The following is a 21,765-nucleotide window of genomic DNA, read 5'->3' as shown; positions in this document are numbered from 1 at the left end:
TAGGGAGCACTACACCAGATTAGGACTACAGGTGAGAGCAATAAATCCCCTTTGGTATCAGTCTGTACCACAAAGATTTAGTTGGTAGCTGTGGCTGAGCAGTCAGACTTATCTCAAGAGGGAGATGAGCAGTATTCAGGTTTTACAAATTAGGCCCACTAGACTATGGAACAAGGAAACACTGACCAAAGCTTTGTAGTTAAAAAGTAGGTATATATTTATTTTATAAACTTCTAATAAAACACATGTATCACAAGTATCAAGCAAGTTAAATTAAGTCAAGGAAAATATACACACTCCCTATATGAATTGTAGACCAAGTGAACCAGAGTGAAAACTGAGCAAAACGGCACAGTAAAAACTACACACAAGGGATTCTCCAACAATTCCTCACAAGGGAGGGAAAGCACACGTTATTCAGAAATAGGCCCTTATACACCCTAGCAACACTCCCCATCAGTTGTGAACCAGTTCAGCAAAACAGTGCATCAATGTAAGCAATACTTAAAATGAAAACTGAGCAAAATGGCATTTCACAATGATCATGCAGTGGGAAGAAAGAGTAGTTATAAGAAAGGGGAGCACCACACAGTTCGAATGGAGAATCAATCTCGAGAAGGCAGGTCTAACAAATGTGACCAGAGACAGTAGGCCTGTGCCAGTTAGTGGTACAGGCAAGGGCCCAGGAGAAAAATGTTCTTGTAGCTGCAGTCTTTGGTTAACCATATTTGAAAAGGTGGTTGCAAAGGTTGCAAAGGTTGGAAAGACAATGTTAAGAGAGAGGGGGGTGGCCAGCCCAACAGGTAGGTAAAGGATTTAAAACACCTTTAGTACTACCGCAAAGAAAGGGCGGCCTGGCGGAACAATGTACCATAAAATGAAGAAGTGGCTCCTGCGGTGGTGGTTGTTCCTGGTAGTTCCTGCAGTTTGGGTGATCCAGCAGAGGAAGAGATGCTCTCGTCGTGGAGGAAGGTTCAAGTTACCGCACTACCCAGGGATGAAACCAGCCGCAGTACTGCCCGACGAATGAAAGGTACGCTCATTTAAATCGCGGTCCGGGTGGACTGGTGCCTGGGGATCCGGCCTCCGAGTACAGGGTACGGGAGATCCGACCAAGGCAGGTCCGGGAAGGCGATTGGCAAACTGGTTGGCCCCACCAGCTCAAGGGAAGAAGGCTCTTGCAGGTGAAGATCTTCTCTCGTCGTGTGGAGAAAAGTGGTGAGACGCTGCAGCAGGGCTTCACCGGTGGTTCAGTCGATGCAGATGTCTTTGGCTTCTCTCCTCTTCGGCTTCTTAGTTCCAGTGGCAACGTCTTGCTCTTCCAGTCCTCAGGACCTTGCTTTTATGCAAAAAGATTCCCATTCATACAGCCTAGCTGTCACTCACACAGTGGAGTGGTCATCTGGGCGGGAGACCCTCCAGCCTATCAGGATAGAGTGCGACATGGGTTGCTGAGGCAACCCTGTCCAGGGGTCCTACTCCCCCTCCCACACAATGGAACCACCCCAGACTCAGTGGCGCCGGAAGGAGGGCTTCTGGGCAGAAGCCCGCCTAACGGACGAACAAAGGATCCCCGACCTGGGTAAGGATTGTAGAGAAAGAAGTTATATTAAAGTTCTGGCAAATAAAACCTACTGGAGCAAAGTTACTATTAAAATGCACCAGCGGTATGTTAGAGGCTGTCAGAAAAAGTGGTAGCCTCGAACAATGGGAAAATCCCATAGAGAAATATTCGCGGTCGAATATTTATGGTAGTAAACACTGCCACCAGCCAGAAACGTTTGAGAGAGGTACTGTAGGGTACACTCTCGAAAATGAACATAGGGGAAAAACTATTAACCCCTTCCAATACCTCCATAGTAAGATGGGTTGTACTGGTTTAGTTCATAGGATTTGACTTGTAAAGTCAATGGGGACTTTACATGCCCTGGGAGACAGTAGTCAGTCCCAGGGTATGGAGTCTATGTTTGGGGGTCGCTACGACACCCCTGTGTCACTGCATGGAGGGTGCTGTGTAACACATGTGAATAAAGATGGCGGAGTCGAGCAGAGTCTTTGGAGTTGCTTGGCGTCTGGCATGTGGAGCAGTAATTCTTCCCTTTTCTTCCTGTGGGCGTGCTCTGCTTCAAAACATGACTCGCACCGCGGAGCGGTCGCGGAGTAGAGCAGAGTCTTTGGAGTTGCCTGGCGTCTGGCGTGTGGAGCAGTAATTCTTCCTTTTCCTTCCTCTGGGCGTGCTCTGCTTCAAAACGTGACTCGCACCGCGGAGCGGCCGCGGAGTCGAGCAGAGTCTTTGGAGTTGCCTGGCGTCTGGCGTGTGGAGCAGTAATTCTTCCCTTTCGCTCCTCTGGGCTTGCTCTGCTTCAAAACGTGACTCGCGCTGCGGAGCGGCCGCGGAGCGGCCGCGGAGTCGAGCAGAGTCTTTGGAGTTGCCTTGCGTCTGGCGTGTGGAGCAGTAATTCTTCCCTTTCCTTCCTGTGGGCGTGCTCTGTTTCAAAACGTGACTCGCGCCGCGGAGCGGGCGCGGAGCGGCCGCGGAGTCGAGCAGAGTCTTTGGAGTCTCTGGAGACTCGGAGCGTTGAGCGTGTTTATTGAACTTAATAATGGCTCCTGTTCGCGTGCGCGATAAAAACCCACAGCTCTTCACAACCGCACGCTGCTTTTCCTGCCTCTTTGGCTCAAACTAAGACTCGGTTGCAAGCACGCCGAGATTTAGCCCTGGGAGAGAAAGCACAATGTCCTGACATGATGGAGCTGAATGGAAATTAATGAAAACAAGAGTATGCATGAAGTGCGTGAAGTGCTTGAAGAGCTTGGAGACTCTGTTGGAGATTCTGTTGCACCTGTCACGTCTAAAGCTCCTGAAGGAAATTTGTCTTGCCAGTGTCATCAGTGCCTGTTGACAACACCGTCCGTACAGATTGTACAAGTAAGTGCCCCTCGAACAATAAATGCACAGACTGAAGGTCGACTGAGGTCATTTAAATGCATTAACTCAAAAATAACTGTAAACACTGTAAACACTGTTGACGAAGTGGGGATTGAGTCAGGGACAGAAGCGGTGCCCGGCCCTGTATCTTTCTCATCCCCGATCACTAATAGTAATGATGGTAATGATGATCAACTGTTTGCCTGTGTGCCCAAAGCGAACACGGTCTCTAATAATGCTTCTAATGCTGTGTGTGTTCAAACAATTCTACCACACAAATGTATGACTCAACACAATAACAATAAGGCATTTGGCTCCACAAATTCAGTAAACGTTAATGGGTTGAAATACAACACATGCTTTTCTACACTGTGTGATCTCACATCCCGCGCTCCCTGCGCTGATGAAATGATCAATAGTATGGGTCTTAGTGTGGGTCTTGCACCCTCGATTATGCAGCCCTTAGAAGACAATGATTCCGAGGTTGTTGTGGCCGTTGTCTGTGTTGGCGAACAAAAACCCATGGGTCTGTCCCCCTTGACTGTACATAACCATGGGAGTAGGGAAGCAGGGGCCCCATTGGCTGACTTACCACAGGTCTTATTTGTACAATCTGAGGACGAAGAAAGAGATGATGTATTCCTGTGGCTGAAACTGAAAAGACTAACTGCGAGACGACCCACGGGAAAGTCACTTTACTCTTTGAAGCTTCGCCTGGGCATTCTATACTTGTATCCCAGGATTTGAATCAGGGCAGAAGAGACTCACCAGGGTTACCTGGCACAATGAATAAGACTCTATACGACCTTTCTCAGTCAAGTAAAATAAACCAACGGAAAGAGGAAAGGATAACATTTAACGCTAATCAACCAGACAATGTTAAAGACTCAAATATTGAAACTTCATCTAAAATTAATTGGACAGGGGGTCCTAACAAGCGGAGAAGGGTGGAATCAAGTTTATCTCCCCCGGTTTTGAGCTCACAACGGCGGCTTGATAAATCTACAATACATTTTAAGGATGTTGGATCCACAAATGCTTTGCAGTTAAGGCCGGGTGACAGTGTTACGAATCCAACTTCTACATCAACGGATTCATCAATTATGGAGCGAGAATATCCAAAAATACGAAAGTCCTACTACAGAGCCCGGTCACGCTCAATCACATGAAAATATGATATAATTAAAAAGCTATTACAAGAAATCCAACCAGTGCTGCTGTCAACTGTAGCAATATCATTAGCACCCTTTACTAAATTGTATGAGCAATTGAATTAAAATATCAAAGACCTATCAACATTGACAGCAATGATGAATTCTAAAGTGATAAATCTTGAAAGTGATAATACTTTGTTCAAATACACTTATCACGAAATGAATACCAGGATTGAAAACTCACTCATTAAACTTACGGATCAAAAAAAAATGCAATATCGAAAAAAGTTGTTTGCTGAAGTAGCGAAAGAAGCTCTTGCACTGCTTGGAACAAAGGAATATAATATGGAGATCAAAAGCCCAAAGTTAAATCAAAGAAACTCAGATCAGACTCATAGCAAAAACATCAAGCTAAACAAGATCCTGCCAATATCAATAACTGGAAGCGAATCTACTTTGGCCGCCTCAACTAAAATAAACGAAAACATACTAACGCAAAAAATGACGAGTCCGTCAGTACCGCTACTATCAAATTTAAATGAGTCTTTAATTGATTGCAATGAAGAACGAGTCTATGCTAAAGCAAAGGCCATTGAACAGTCTCCCGAAAAGAGAACTACAATAGAGGATGGGGCTCAAGTATCTTCAAGAACATGTTCCAAAGATCTTTCCAACACAGTTGTAGTTGGGAATATACCCCACAATCTTGAGGACGCACCAGTTACTACTATTTGCTAGGGTGGTACAAAGCTGAACCCGGCTCTTCGTGACTTCCAACTACCTAGCACTTCGGATAGTGCCTTAAGTACTAATGCATCAAAGTTAGATACCAATGGGGGGGCAACTACTACCGGGAAACAAACTCTGTTGAAACTCTATTCAATGTTCAATAAAGTTTCTGCACCCTTAAAGCAAGCTCCAATAAAAAAGATTGATTAAAAAAAATCCAAGAATCAACGTATGAAAAAACGACAAAATTGTAAATCATCAAGGAAATTTCTATGCAACCTAAAAACAGTCAACGTAACAGTGAATACTAATGCTGGACTCTCGCAAAAGCAAGATTCTTCCACAATCGCCATAAAAACATCGACTGTTGCTCGGATTGCCGAGACTGATAATACTGATAATTCTAGTAATGACTTAATGAATATATCAACATATGATGATGATTGTATGGTTGTTCACGATTTTCCCACAATATGTGAGACGGAAAAAATTAACTTGCCAATTGAAAGCCTGCGTCCATCAAAGAAGGACGCGGTTAAAACCAACGACCCAACAGCAACAAAAACTATAAGTGCAGCAGAAGTACGAGAAGTTGTGCTTAACTCTGCAACAGCAAACATAACTCCTCACCAAGAATCGCTAAGAAAGGGCTGCAATGTGGGCAGAACGTGCATTTTTTCCCAAGATGTGATGGAGCAACATTCTAGGAAAACTCAAAGTATACCTTGTTTCACGTCTTTGAACGCAAGATGGAGCAGGCCGGATCAGCAGCAGAGTTTGATATATGAGAAGTCTGTCTCCAAAACAACTTCTATTGTCAGAAATGAATCAAACATTCAAACCTCGTCAGAGGATTTAATAAGGGATCCTCTGGAAATCAGCAAAGTTAGTGGACAAGAAAGAGTCTGTTCCACTTTCCAATCGGTACCTATGAACTACAATGGCACCGGAAAGATGATGTTGGAGAAGAAAACGCTGAGTGAGAGATGGGCAAAGTGTAACCAACAACATGGCTCCCTAGCGACAAACGATTGTGAATCTGGAATCAGAAACGGTTGCGCTACACCTTAATCAATCTCCATGTCTCATGGCGCTATAGAAAAAATGTCACTGATGACGAAAACCTCTAGTGAGAGCTGGGTAAATTTTGATCAAGAACATGGGCATAAACAACAGGACGCCTCTGGAATTTAGTCCAATGTGGCTGTGGACAATATGCCTGTGCGATCTGTGTCATTGTGCTCAAACAAAGCGGCAATTCATTTCCATTATCAGCGAAAATTGACGACGAAACGTGATATGGAATTTCCGCAAAAAAGAAATTGATGGCATAACTTCTAATGTCATGTCCCAATTAAAAGACGTGAGGAAACCTGAAACGAGACATCTACTCACCTTCAAACTGGGGCTAGAACGTCTTGTAAGCACTGACAATCTTATTCTTAATCGACAAAATGGGCTCCAATTGTTTCATCATATTCCCAGTCTTCGCACAATCACAACTGATGACTTAAAAATAGTAGAATTCACAGGAGAGACTAAAAATGACAAAGTGATTCTACATTTAAGGTCAAAAATTGTTTACAACATATTACTCGAAGCAACTGGGATCTTGTTATCCCTTGGTTTTGACATTTTTGAAATTCCAGTAACTCCAAACTGTTTGCAGGATTCCACGCAATATGTTGACAAGCTGAGAAGTGATCATAATCTAAAGCCCTCACCACCGCTAAATGTGAACTCCAGTGAATCATCTAGCACAACTACAACTGAATCTGCATTAGTAGGACAAAAAAAGACATCCCTGGCATCGGAATTTGGACAATTGTCTTCAGACGGGCTGCTTAAACAGCAAATCAAAATAACGTTTGGTTGTGGTACAGGAAATAAAGCCCCTGAAGTGATACCAACTGCAAGTCTAGCCCAGGATGACTGGCATTGGCTTACTGAAGTATTAACAACAAGGACCTCAAAAAATGGTGGCTTATAACATAATGCTACTGGGGAAGCATCCTTCTTGAAGTTTGGAACATGGAATACTAGAGGCTTTAGACATATTTTTCAAAACAACTGGATGATTGGTTTAGACATTATTTGTCTTCAGGAAACGTGGCTTTTAGAAAATCCCTTATCAGCCACATACGAGATTACTTTCAACTCAGCAATCGCCAACCCCAAGGGAAGACCCATGGCAGGCTTATTGACATTGATTCATAAAGCATCCGGAGCTCGAATTATCAACTCAAGAAATGTATCTCCCTACATACAAACAACTGAAATTTTTCATCAATCTCAAGGCACGATTCATATTCTAAATTTATATTGGAATCATATGGCTGCAGGAACCACCACATTTATTGACCAAGTTACTTCTCTTATTGATGAAGTCTAAGAGGAGTTTTCTGTGTGCAACTCATTGTGTGTGGAGATTTGAATATTAATTGTCTTGATGAACACAGATCATATAACAAAATTGCGGCCAAGTGGTGTTCTGAGAGGGAGTTGAGAAACTTACATATGCTAAATGGCAATACTAAAGGCGATATACCTGCCCAATACACTTGGAGCCGACTACACCATCAATCAGTCCTAGATTATATATACGTGTCAAGCAACCTACATATGAGAGTTGTTAGTTAATGAGGGCTCCCAAAGTGATCATAGGATGGTAAAAATGGAAATGCAAATGGGAGCTCCAATTAAGATCCCTTCATGGCGATGGAACGTCAATATCAACTCCAATAGAGTGAGACTACATCTCTCTGAAATTGAAACTAAATCTATTGCTAAACAGTTCTATGCCCAACATACCAACATTGAATATGGTCCACTATTGGTACAGTATGTTAACAAAAAGCAAGGCCTGAAACATCCCAAATTTACTTCTAAGCATGTTTTTGACCTCGAAGTGAGCCAGCGTAAAAGAAAAATGCGTCAAGATTTGAGAACACTACACAAAGAAGACCAAGAAGATATCCAAATCAAGCAGAATCAGGTAAAACAGAGATATAAAAACTGGATAATTTCGCATTGGCAAATTATGTTCCAAAATGACGCGGAACTTATGATGGATAAGTTAAAGAACAAAAACTTTCGCGACTTTTGGAGTCTAATAAATAACGAAAGTGGACTCCAAATTGCGATTCAAACTAACAAAGTTTCAGAGAGTGCTTGTGTCAAACACTATACTGAGCTTTATAGTAAAAAAGGTGACTCTGTAGATCCTGTTTTGCCTAATCTACACAATGGAATCTTGTTTTAAAAAAATCGGACATTTTGGATATCCTGAAAAAATTGAGCGCTTCGCGTGCACCAGGACCTGATGGTCTCACCAATTATACTATTAAACAGAATCCAGAAGAGTGGGCTGAAATATGTTCCACTCTATTTGATAGGATCGTTTCAAAATGTGAAACCCCGGCGTCATGGAAAAGTGCTGTTATTGTGCCCATAGTCAAAAAAGGCAATAGGGAAAATCCACATGATTATAGACCAATAGCACTGTTGGACGTATTAGGTAAGGTGTACGCAACTATGCTCCAAAAAAAACTACTCAATTGGGTTTCTGCTTCCAAACATATTGACTATAGGCAAACAGGTTTTGTGAAGGGAGTGGGATGTGGGTTGAATCTACTCATTTTAAATCTTATGAAAATGGAAGCCATAAGAACCCAAAGTAAAATCTATGTGGCTCTGATTGACTTCTCTCATGCTTTTGATAGCATAGATAGAGAAATCTTATGGACAAAAATGAAAACTTGGAATTGCCCTATTGATTTACTGGCGGCCATTAAAGACCTACATACTGGAACAAATGTGAGAATTCGATTAGATCAAGCTGGCACACTATCAACTGCAATCCCGACGTGCTGTGGTGTCAAACAGGGATGCCCATTGGCATCAATCATCTTTAATTTGTTCATATCAGACATTGGCGCTTCTATCGAGGAAGCCTGTGCATTTTCTCCAAAATTACATGGCACCCATGTTGGCTGGTTGCTATATGCAGATGATTTGTTACTACTGGATGCTACTCCAATCGGCCTACAACGCAAACTTAGCGCCATAGAGAAATATGCTAATGTCAACAATCTCTGCTTCAATAAGAACAAATGTGAGATCTTAATATTACAAAACATGAAAGCACTAACAAAGATGACAAAATGTACATGGCGTCTGGGCCTGGAAGCTTTGAAAGTCATAACGAACACAAGATCTGGGGATGCAAATCAGCTCTCACATTGATGATAGACCCTGGGCAGAGAAAGCGAGAACCAAATGCAAACAGCTTGCATGCCAAGCTGCTATCATTAACCGGAAATACGGGAAATTCTCACTAATTCCAGTCTTACATTTTTATAAACTAAAAGCAACCCCAGCGTTAATGTTTGGGGCAGAATGTGCATTGGGTTGCTCATGTGACCTTTGGTCTTCTTTAGAAAATATATTTTGGACCAAAGTGCTCAAAATCCCTAAAGGAACAGCTGCTGTTTGTATTCGATATGAGCTTGGATTGTTATCCCTTAATGCCCAGATTTGCTGGAATACTCTAGCATTATATCGCAAAATAATAATGCAAGATGCTGCACCTCAGTTCTTAATTCTAAATCAGCCTAAAAGTAAGAACCAAGAATCCCTCCTGTGTCAATGGTCACAACGATATGATAGAATGTTATATGACCTCAATACAGATGCCCTAACTTTACAGTGCAATCCAGATTTGGTAAAGAAAACATTATGGACTCTGGATTGGATCAACACAAAAGAAGGGAGATCAAGGCAAAATATGATGAAAGACGTTCCATTTGAAGCAAGGAGGTTTAATGAACGTGCGGATTTCATTGAACGTTTTCCAAATTCTTACTATAGGCACACTTTTCTGTGTTTTCGTCTAAATGCTTTCAAGACGAAGGAAAGACTAAATGTGTGGTCGAACGGCCAAGATCAAGACATCATGTGTAGATTTTGTTTTAAAAACACAGAATCTTTAAAACACCTGGTTCTTTTTTGTACTGTCTTACAAGAATCTAGAAACAAATATTTGGCAGCTTTTATTGGAAGTCAACAAACATTGAGTAGCGAGGATTGGTGGCAAATGATGTTTCATGGTGTAAATAGAAAATTAACTTACGCTTTAATGCTTTTTCTAAATGATGATAGATCACTGGGTAATCGTTTTTGATATTATTTTTGCTTATGTGATCCAATGAAGGACTTCATGATGAATTGAATTGGCAATAAGGAACTTACAAGGATGTGATGATTGTTTTGTTTTGTATGTCTCCTTGTCCATTTTTGCTTCTTTTTAAAGGTTTATTTAAACCAAAAAAAAAATAGAAAAAAATAAAATAAAGATGGTTCCTATGGGGTTGAGAAGATCCCACAAGCATTAAACACAAAAATAGCCTAGAACACACATAGCAAAAATGCCTAAGAGTGGGGAAACAAGTCTCACTCTTAGCAGGTAAACAGAAACAAACCCTTCAAATCCAGCAAAGCTGCTGGGGGACGCTTTAGGTAAGGGAAATTAGCCATAAAATGAGAATTCTCCCTAACAACCTGTACCCTCCTGTTAGGGTGTTTGGGGGTAGGAAGTAATCTGACACAAAGGGAATCACAAGTATTTTATAAAAACAGGACCAGAGTTTCCACTCTCTCCTTTGCCAATAGCCTTATAACAATGTCAGCTATAGACAAAAATCCCCATTGGGTCTTGTACCCCCTCCCCATTTCCAATAAGTACTGGGGCGAGGAAGAGGTGATAGGGAGCAATGAGGATTACCCATAGACACAGCATAGGGATACAAAGTGAGGCTTAGCATCTTACGCCTTTGAATTGTCCCACTAATAGAGTCAGTCAAGGTCAGGCACTTTCCCCAACTGTGCACATCTGACTCCAATTTACTCTCACCCGAGTATAAAAAGGGTGGTTCTGCCAGAATCACTGAGCGAGCTGGGGTTGCTGGAGGCCAAGGAGCAGAAGGCTGCAAGAAGAGGAGCCCAGAAGGACCGGTCGAGTGCGGGACGCAGAGAAGCTTTCCCAGTGTTTGTGAGGGTCTGCAGCGTGGCAAGGGAGCTGTGCCTCCAGGAAGCCAAAGTGGGATGGAAGGCAGTTTATCAGCCTTGTTTAGGGCAGTGTTCATTGCCCTGGGACATGTGATGTCCCAGAGGCATCTCAGGGGCAGGTGGTTAGACCCTGTCCTCGACCCAAATCCATTTGACCTGCTCGCCGAAATACTAGTGGTGAGTTTCATGAGATAGAGAGAAACCCAGTAGTATGCGGGTAGTTGGAGCGGGAGCAGGAGCGTTGTGAAAAGAAAAGGCCTGGTGAGTGAAAGTGGGACAAAAGCAAGAAAAAGCTGGAAAACGGTGAAAGAAAGCAAAGCAAAGTAAGAGAAAGATAGAAACAAGTGAAAGTTGGAAAGCGGTTAAAGAAAGCAATGCGGAATTACAGAAAAGGTGCACCAGAGGCGCAGAAGTAATGAAAGACAGCAAAGTGTGCTGGTGGTGTGGAAACAGCCAAGAGTGGCTGTGAGAGACCTAAAAGTAAGGAGGGGGGCCAGCGACCGGAAACCGAGAGAGACAGCAAAGAGATAGTGGGAAGGAAAACGGCCATCAAGAGAGGGTGAAAGCAACCAGAAAGTGAGAAACAGGGTGCAAGAGACCCAAAAGAAATACAGAGAGTGCAAGAGGCACGTTAAAGGGAAAATTAAGGGGCAAGAGAGCACAGTGTGAAACTGAAGGTGCAAGAGAGCACGGTGAAAAGCAAAGAGAAGTGTGCAAGAGGCACAGTAAGGTGGGAAGAAGGTGCAAGTGTGCACGGCAGAAAAAGAAGGTGTGCAGGAAGCACAGTAAAGTAATGACAGAGTGAAAGAGGCACAGAAGAGGAAAAAGTGCCAGAGAATAAGTAGAGGGGTTAGAGGTCAGAGTGGTCGCAACTGGGAGGAGCAGAGAGCACAGCGATTTTGAAAGTCTCTGATACTAACCCTGTGAAAGAACGGTACAGAGAAAGGTACACCCTGACAAGAGGAACTTCGTTTGTTTGTTTGAGACCAGAGGGCCTAGGCTTGAGGAAGGAAACCCTGAGGTCCACAAGGGGATTGTGAACTTTTGCAGGTGAGGCCTAGACCTGGGGAATGGATCCCTGGGATGGATTAATGGAACTGTGAATCCTTATTTGTAAATTAAGAAACTGTAAATCATTTGACCCAGAGAGGCTTAGACTTGGGGAAACAACCCTAAGTGGCCCGCTAAGGACGTTGTTGATCTTCGTGAAGAGAGGCCTAGACTTGAGGAAAGGAACCCTGAGAGGCTGAACAGGAACTGTGTCTTTTTGTTTGGAACTGGAAGGATTGGATCTTGGGGAAGGGAACCCCAAGAGACCCAGGCACATTGTGAACTTTATTGACCTATAGCAAGAGCCCTATATGGTAGGTTCCAAGAGCAACCCTTGTGAGTTGAACTATTTTGAACTGACAGAAATACACCTATTTGTAAGACTACTTGAAACCAGCTGTGGTTTACATTTCTTTGTTGAGTCACCATTTCTCCTTTAAGAGGACCCCAATCACATTTAGTTCAGGAGTGAGGGCAAGCATAGGTTTAGACACAGACGAACTTTGGTTTTGAACTTACGGACATCGATGGCCCTTAGGAACATCAGTTGAGGGAACAATCCTGTTAGCATTAGGGTCAGGTACGCATTACACCAACCCCACAAAGTTTCATAAATAAAGGTTTTCAAACTGTTACTTTTCAGTCTGTGTCTCTCGATACCATGCCTGTCTCACATATGGTGTCAGGAGTGGAATGTAGCTCAACTGATATATGTTGGGGACCACACCAGATTGAGGAACAACTTCCCTTAAAAGCTAGCCCCTGACAAAAGTCAGTAAAGAGAAACCAGCTAAAATCCTCCTATCCACCAGCAGGTTGTTTTCCATGAGCCAGAAGACTATAAAGTTCTAAAATGCTCCAATTATGGGATAGAGGTCACCTTTCATCTTTTAACCCCACAAGCCCTTCCTCCCGTAAGAATAATTGTGGAGGGAAACATATATCATCTTTTTTGCCCCAGGATTGTATGGTGCCAAATCTGGTTTATGAAAACTTATGGACTTCCCTCTTTTCTTCATTAGGAAGGGAAGAGGTAAGAGTCCCGGTAAACAATTTAATGGACAAGGGAAAACAGAATGTCTTTCCTGCATGGTAAAAATACTGAGCCATATTTAGACAACATGTTGATAAGGAATGACATCCTTGGGGGAATCCAACCCAGGCCTTATCCCCAGGCTATTAAACCCATGAGCCGAAAACTTCTCTGCTCTATTTTATTAAAATTCTCCATCTCTTCCACAGAGAAAGCCCTTCCCCAAACTGGGCTGGAGACAAAACAAGAAAGAGGCAAGGACCTTCCAATCTTGATACAACCCCAGGACTTAGAAAACCTCCTCATTTCATCTGAAAGAGATGATTTTACTTGTGAATATATCCTATCCCTCACACCATCAAGCCCCACAAAGAAGAGGTTAAACTCCTTATGGGAAGAAGGGAAAGGTTCTTAGAGGCAATATCCTTTACTAGAAGAAACAGGTATCATCTGCCTGAGATCCCAGTCACTAATTTACAGGAACCGAGTGCTGACTGTAGGGGGACGTCCTAGTCACGTAGAAAAACTCTAACGGAGCTCAGGGCCTAAAGAGCCTCAACAGGTCATCATCTAACCCCCCACCATCTGCATCAGAACCGATTGACCTCCATCATGCCTTAACACCTGTTATAACACCATCTTTTAAGTCTGCCCAAAAGTAATACTCCTGTAAAAGTGATGGACACCTCACAAAATGGTGTTCCTTAAATCAGATGATTAATCTCCCTTCAGTTCCATTAGTACAAACCCTTAGTGAGAAAGAACAAAATAAGACTGAAATGGTTGAACTTTCCTATTCCAGTATTCTTTACACCCAGCCTAAACCAATAAAAACTTGTGAAGGAAACCCAAAACAAGATCACCATAAAAAAGGGAGAACCAAGAACAAGAAACAACCCAATACATTCCTATACACCGGAAATAAGACCACTCACCTAGTCCCCGTTACCTTAAAAGGGAAAATCCTTTGAGCATAACTGGATACTGGAAGTAAGGGGTGTACGATTAGAACAGATTTACTTCCCCAGGGTTGAAGTTTAAAGTGGGAAGTCTGAAAAAGACAACCCTGTGTCACTGCACTTAAGGTGCTGTGTGACACACCGTAAAAAGATGATACATATGGAGTAGGTGAGGCTCCATAGTCTATAACACAAAAATGTTAAACACACAGCAAAACACATGTAAGAGTGGGATAAAAAGGCTCATACTCTTACCAGGAGAAAATAATAAATCCTAGAATTCCAGCAAAGCTGCTGAGGGACTGAGTAGGTAAGGGAAATTAGCCATTCTGGAGAATTCTCCCTAACACACATAACAAGAGCTGATCATGCACTCAGTTTCCATAGGACCCCTATTCTGGATTTTATGCAGCGAATCGCACCATCATGCCACGAGGTGTGGCCTGTTGTCGGACATACTTGCTCTTCAAACAGATGCTAATGTCATACCCGGACAACCTTATGGGCTCATGTGCATGCCAATCAATCAAATTTCTCACTGCACCACCTCCGAAAACATGGCTGCGGTCAATGCATCATCTCCCAGTTCTGGCTGTAATTTTGCTGTCCATGGCTCATGTACGTTGCAGCTCAGTTTTAGCACTTTCCCCCTATTGAGTCCCTTCCCCTGTTCCTCCCACCCATCCCAGCTCGACTGATACCTGAACTTGTAAACCCCTGGGTCTGACTCCTTCATACAGCAGTCCATTGCTTCCAAGTTTGGTTAGCTTTTTATAAATCACATATATACAAGGATGCTGGGTCAGTGACACTGCTGTTCCGGTGAGAAGTATTTGGTCCAGTTTCAAATATTCCTCTGGAGTACAGTATCAAACTAAACAATACAAATAACGTAATAAATTAAACATGATTATAAAATATATCAATGTAGATTCTTACCTTAATAAATCTTGCTTTCTTACTGGAATGTTAAATGCTCTTGATATCCTGATTAGAAGTTTGACATCGCCATCATTGAGAATTTGTGCTGGAATTTTTGTTCTCTCTTTCCTCTGGGGTTTTAAATGTCGCCTGGGCTCAGCAACCTTAAACAGAGCCAGGCTCAACTGGCTAAAAACACAAACAAATATGCATTTTATTGTGTCTAAATGTGCAAAGAACAGTGTAATTGCTTGCATAACCAATAAACGTTATTCATGTATTTTTTGACATTATGTAAACCGAATGTGTATTGGTGAAGCAGACATCTTGATATAGAGAAGTTCAATGTGTAAATTGACATTTTAGAGTGCCAAGGAGTAGTTACTCACTGTCAATGAAGAATCTGATGAGGAATGACAACTGAAAAAGTTGATTCAGAGAAGTCTGCACAGAGTGCTGGAAGTGTTTTGCAGAGGAGAATCTACGACTGATTTTTGCTGGGCAGATATCCTTTTAATTGTTGGAAAAGGAGAAAGGAGGCATTTACATATAAAGTATGCCCGTGGCGCACAGCGCAGGTGCAAAGTACTGGCCAAGGACAATCTCCTGCAGTCTGCACAAAGTGCTGGAAGTATTTTGCAGAGGAGAATCTACTGACCGTTTTTTGCTGGGCAGATATACCTTTAATTGCTGGAAAGGGAGAAAGGATGTGTTTACACATAAATTACACCCGTGGCACGGCCAAGTGTTATGTGTCACCCCTCCTGGGAGCATAGTAGCGGGCCCTGCACCAGAACGTGCCCTGCCGGGTAACACTGTCCCCAAGGAAGGATTGCGCCCTGTGACCAAAGCTGTCGGTGCAACGCCGGCCTTGGTGGTCAGCTGGGTGCCCCCATCCCGTGTGTCCCTCTCCGGTGATCCGGAGCCTGCAGGGTGACCCCTGCCGTGTCTGAGCCACATGGCAGTAGCTCTATTGTCCATGCCAGGTGTCGACGAGGAAACCCAAAATGGAGGAGGCACCCCCGATAACCCGGGCGGTGTCCTCCTCCGAAAGCGCCCTCCCCCCCTCCTCAGAGGAAGGGAGGCAGAGCGCGGCAAAATCAAGAAAAGCCTGCGAAGGGAGGAGCGCGGCAAATGGAAGAGAAAGCCCGCGAAAGCGGGACAATGGAAAAGGGAGGAGTTACCCCCTTTAAAGCAGGCGGGCCCCACTGCAGAAATCATTCACCCCTGGCAGTGGGACCGACCTGCCACCGAGGAATTCGTTTTGGAGGAATTCGTTTGTGACTGCCAAAGGACGTCGGCGTGCGTGAGGAATACGGGGAGCCCAGCAGCGGAAGCAGCCCTCGCCGAGCAAGGCGTTACGGGGAGAAAGCCGGGAAGAGGAAGCCAGCGGCAGCGACGCAGAGGGAGAGCCCAGCTGCGGAAGAGGAACAGCGGAAGAAAAGAGCCAGTCAAGCGATCGGCGGGGGAGCAGCAAGCCAGGGCACGGCGGCGGCAGAGGAAGGAGGCCGCGGCCGCTCACAAGGAAGCGCACGACGGCTCAAAGCGGGCCGGCACACGGGTAAACAGGTCGGAGCTCTTCACTGAGAAGCCACGGCTCGGCGAACGAGCGGGCCCCACCCACGGCAAGGCAAGGGACACTCGGCAGGCCGCGACGCAACGGCTCACCCCGTTTGGTAAAAGCCAGGGACAGTCGGCAGGCCACGACTCGACAGGCTGGGCAGGTTGACTCACTCAATTGGGAAAAGCAATCAAGGCTGCAGGCGGCCAACAAAGAAGGGGGAACCACAGCAACGAGAATGGACCTTGCTGCATTCTTGAGCATGGCCAAACAGGCTGCCGCAAAACATGGGCCCAATTGGATGGAGGTCTTGGCGGACCAGCAGGAAGGGGAAGGATGAGCAAGCACAAGCCAGGGGCCTAGCCCCCCGGTGCTTTTTCCAGACAATGATGAGGTGCAGGAGCTGGGGGAAGAGGAACAGGTCGAGGAAGAAGAAGAGCCAGCTGGAAAGAGGAGGAGGATTCAGACTCAGCGAGCCAAGGCGAGCAAGGAACAGGCGACAAGGAAGCCCAGGACCGTGGGGGCAAAGAACAAGGGGCGGGCACAGGAGGTTGTAGCCAGACCAGCACCTGCACCTGCGGCGCCACCAGGGAACCAGGTCCACCCAGCACGCTTGTGACCGTACCGGTGGCTGCAAGGGAAGAGGGGCCAGCATCCCTGGAGGCGGTTAAAGGTATGCTAATACAATGTATGCAGGCATGGGGTAGCGGGGGTGCGGGGCAGGTACTAAGCGGGAATGTGAATGCATTTAATCATGTGGGCGCCGGCACAGCAATGGGTCAACAGCCAAGGGGTGCTTGGGGACCAGGGGGCCTGGGGGCAAGGGGATTCCAGGCAGGGATGCAGAGTATCAATGGGTTGCCAGGGGGGGTGAACCTAGGTAGTGGGGAACCATTGGGGGCGAACCAGTGGTCCGGGGCCTGGTTGAACTCTCCGGTTGCAAGTGGGGTGGCACAGCAGGGGCACGGGCCCACTACTATGCACAATGGGAATGCTTTAGGTCAAAATGGCCAGGGGCGGGGGCCACAAGGTCCACACTCTACGGCTGGGAGAAGTCCTAACCCCTTGGGGGGGCACAGTTTAGCTGCAGCCCAAGGGGAAGGGCCAATGACAGGGGTGGCACAAGCACCAGCTTGGTGGGGGCAAGGCCTTACGGGGGCGGGGATATCTCAGGGGGGAGGGCCCGTGGCAGGAGCCGAACAGGCACCGGCCTGGTGGGGCCAAGGGGTGGCTGGGGCAGGTCCAACCCCGGGGCCTAGTGTCAATGGAGGTCTAGAGGGGATGTGGGGGCCCATGATGACACAGTATGGGAGGACAATGCCAGGGTTTGGACCAGTAAGGGTGGCAGTGAACTCTTTGTCATGGCATATCCCATTGACGGTGAAAGAGAGGGTGTGGAGAAAGGAATTTATTGATATTCTGGATTTTGTAGGGATGGAACCTCTGGGTAACGGGTTGAAAGAACTATCAGAGAAGGAGAAAGAGAAGAGGGATAAGGAGCAACCAAAAACAGAGGCGTCCATTCACAATTGGCTGAAATCTTTTAAGGTGTACACATCAATTATGATTGAAAAGTATCCACAAGATGCGTCATCAATGTTGGCATATGAACAATATATCCATGACCTGTATTTAAAGCATGGTGGGGATGGCTGGTTGCAATATGACCGAGCGTTTCGTCTAAAAATGCAAGTGTGGCCAGCTTTGTCTTGGGATGAAATGGATGTGGGCGGTTTTTTAGATAAGATGATCCAGCCTGGGGCGGGGGGAGAGAAATCCCCAGGGGAGAAACCCCAAGTTTGGAAGGGTAGGGGATGATACGCCAAACGGGGGAGGGCGTCCTTTCGCGGGCACTCCTCCTGGACCAGTAGAACCAGCTACCAGGGGGAGCAAGCGGAATGCTGGAGGGTCAATTCTGAAGAAGGCTGCCCCTTTGGGAAGACATGCAGATTCAAACACCCCCGAGGGGGGAGGGCCAGGGAACACAACTCCTCAACCAGCGAGGGGAAGCGTAAAAGCAGCCCCAAACCAAGGGAGAAAGTCAAGAGGGATTGAGGGGGCTAACGGTATGTCTAGGCCAAAACTGCTTTTGTGTAATAATGCCATTAAAGAGGGACTGCCGACTCCGGTCAAACTGCAAGCTATGACTCCATGGTTGAATATGTATCATAACAGCGAGGATGCCAGACTTTTATGGGAAGAATTCAGATGGGGGTTTAAGATAGCATGTGCAGGAGTAAAGAAAGGAGCGGAGGCGGTAAACCTCAGGTCAGCATTAGCAATGCCAGAGGTGGTGGCAGCCAAAGTCGCCAAGGAAATCAGGTTGGGAAGGGTGGCAGGCCCTTTCCTTAAACCCCCGCTGGAGGACCTGGTAGTATCCCCTTTAGGGCTGGTGCCTAAAAAGGAGGAAGGGCAGTACCGGCTGATTCACCACCTCTCTTTTCCCGAGGGAGACTCAGTCAATGATGGGATCGATGAGGAACTGTGCAAAGTACAGTATTCCTCCTTTGAAGATGCAGTGGAAGTAATAAGAAAGGCAGGGAAAGGAGCCGTCTTGGGGAAGGCAGATATTGAGTCTGCATTCCGGTTACTACCAATCCACAAAGACAGCCAACGTTTATTTGGGTTCAAAGTTCAGGACAAGTACTATTTTGATAAATGTCTACCGATGGGTTGTGCCATTTCTTGTGCGTATTTTGAGGCATTTAGCAGCTTTCTAGAGTTCGCAGTCAAGCACGAGTGCAGGAAGGGGGCAGTGGTACATTATCTGGATGATTTCCTTTTTGTGGGGAAAAAGGGGTCGGATGAGTGTGGGGCTCTCATGAGCACATTCCAGAGATTGACGAAGGTGATGGGGGTCCCATTAGCAGGGGACAAGACAGTGGGGCCGGTGACTTGTCTAACATTCCTGGGAATCGAAATTGATACTTTAAAGGGGGAGTGCAGGCTCCCTCGGGAAAAGGTGCAAAAACTGAAGGAAATCATCCAAGGGCTAAAAGGGAAGAAAAAGGCTACTTTGAAGGAACTCCAGGTTTTGGCCGGCAATCTCAACTTTGCAGGGAAGGTCATCCCAGTAGGCAGAGTGTTTGCAAGGAATGTTGAGCTGAAAACAGTGGGGTTACAACATGCAAATCAGCACGTAAGGTTGGGGTTGGAGGTTCAGGAAGACCTTGACATGTGGGACAAGTTTTTGGACCATTTTAACGGGGTACGAATGTGGAGAAGGGAGAGGGACAGGGATGGCAGGTTCAGGCTGTTCACAGATTCATCCGGGGCTCTGGGATTCGGGGCAATCCTGGGCATCAAATGGTGCGGCATGGCCTGGCCAGAGGAATGGCCCCGGGCAGGGGTCACCAAAGACATCACGCTGTTAGAACTCTTTCCCATTGTAGTTGCATTCAGATTATGGGGGGAACAACTGAAAGACAGCAAAATCGTGCTATCGTCTGACAACTTGGCGGTAGTCCAGGTCATTAATCAGGGTTCCGCTAGCAACACCAGGGTATTACGGATGTTAAGGGTGCTCAACAAATGCATGCTGCAACTCAACATTGAGGTGCAAGCTAGGCACATTCCAGGGGTGCAGAACACAGCTGCTGATGCTCTCTCTCGTTTGCAGTTGGAAAAATTTCGAAGGAATTGCCCGGGAGCAGACGAGACGATGGCCACGTTCAAGGCACAGTGGTGGGGCATGATTGGGGCAATCTGAGCGCACTGATCCAAACGGCGCTGGCCCCGGGTACCACGAGCAGATACAAGGCATGCTGGGAGCGCTATTTGCAATTCAAGCAGGAGGTGTTAGCGGGCAACGAGGGGGAGCAACCGGTAAGGGCCTTTTTGGGTTGGGGTTGGCACGAGGGGAAATCCAGGGCATGGACGGCGTACCACTTGGCAGCCATCGCTCACCACTACAAACTCAAGGGGGAAATGGATCCCACCAAGGAACACTACATAGTGACGGCCATGAAGGGGTGGGCTAAACAAGGAGCATATAAGGGTGATGATAGGAGGCCCATAGACGTGGGCAAACTCCAAAGAATCGTGGCACATTTGCAGGAGGTGTGCCGGGGAGGGTTCGAGGTGGCCCTTTTTAAAGCAGCATTCACACTGGCGTTTTTGGGGCCTTCAGAATTAGTGAATTAGTGCCCGAAAACAAGGAGGCAAAAGGGAACGGGTTTTTGAGGGTAAAGGATGTCCAGGTCGCGGGGACGCAGCTGGCAGTGTGGGTGAGACGGTCTAAAACAGACCAAGGAGGCAGAGGGTGCACAGTAACCCTCCAAGCCATCGCGGGCAACCCTATTTGCCCAGTCAGGGCGGTGGCAGAGTTCCTAAAAGTGAGGCCTCCCTCAAGAGAAGAGGCGCCTCTGCTCATCCATCACGAGGGGTCGGCATTAAGCCACTTTCAATTCAGACGGGTAATGGAAATGGCTCTGGAAGGGATTGGGGAGACCAAGGGCGTCTTCGGAACACACTCATTTAGGATTGGGGCGGCCACATCTGCCGCGGTGATGGGTATGGGTGAAGGGACGATCAAACAGATTGGCAGATGGAAGTCAGGGTGTTTTAAGAGATATATCAGGCCCGAAAAAATATAATTTAACATGCCACCTTCTCTCCCTCCCAGCGGCAGCCCCGAAAGAGAAACGGACAATCTGGGTGATAGGACACTCATTCGTGTCAAGGGCAGGGGCGAGCTGGTCGGCTGAACAGGAGGAAATGACGGACGGCAGGTTTCGAGTGGAGTGGCATGGGGTACCAGGCATGAAGTGGGCTCAGCTTCAGGGGCAGGTGCACAGGCTGCTGGCGAAGCAGCAGAGACCGGATTTGTTGATCATACACCTGGGGGGGGAACGATCTGACAAACATAGGGAGAGGGACACTGATGCGGGCGATGATGGCCTCCTTACAGGAGCTGGCAGGTCAACTGGGGGACACGGAAATCATCTGGTCCGAGATAATCCCGAGGCAGGAATGGCGGGGGGCAGATAATCATGCAGCCGTAGAGAGGTCCAGAAGAAAGTTGAACGGCGCTATGGCCAGGTTCTGCAGGGGCAGGGGCTTTGGCCAGATCAGGCACGGCTTAATCAATTTAAAATCTCCCGAGTATTTCCTGAAGGACGGGGTGCATTTGTCCCCACTGGGGTTGGATTTGTTTTTCTGGAACATTTGCTCTCATTTATCAGACTTATAAGCAAGGAGGCAGGGGGGAGCCACAGAGGGCGGTAACCCACTTGTGGCGTGGCGGTGTTTGGGCAACCAAACACAAGAGACAGACTCCGGAAGAGCCAGGAGAAAGCGGGAAGGGTCTTCGCCCTTTCCAGACCCAGCGCCCCTTGGGAGCCTAACACGGCAGGGGCGTCTGG

At 46.3% G+C, this 21,765-nt stretch overlaps 1 protein-coding gene across 1 annotated transcript in view; it reads right to left on the bottom strand.

The window, feature by feature from the left end:
- Window positions 1-21,765, bottom strand: part of CC2D2B (coiled-coil and C2 domain containing 2B) — a 2,924,037-nt gene that overhangs the window by 1,383,631 nt on the left and 1,518,641 nt on the right. Inside the window, exon 7 of the mRNA XM_069611382.1 lies at window positions 14,860-15,030. Coding sequence (XP_069467483.1) covers window positions 14,860-15,030 — 171 coding nt within the window. The remainder of the gene's footprint in view (window positions 1-14,859; window positions 15,031-21,765) is intronic.

The sequence above is a fragment of the Ambystoma mexicanum genome, chromosome 8, assembly GCF_040938575.1.
Source record: "Ambystoma mexicanum isolate Mex_15411 chromosome 8, UKY_AmexF1_1, whole genome shotgun sequence".
NCBI classification, from domain to species: Eukaryota; Metazoa; Chordata; class Amphibia; order Caudata; family Ambystomatidae; genus Ambystoma; species Ambystoma mexicanum.
Note: the sequence above shows the minus strand (reverse complement) of the source record. Positions and strands in the feature narration are given on the sequence as shown.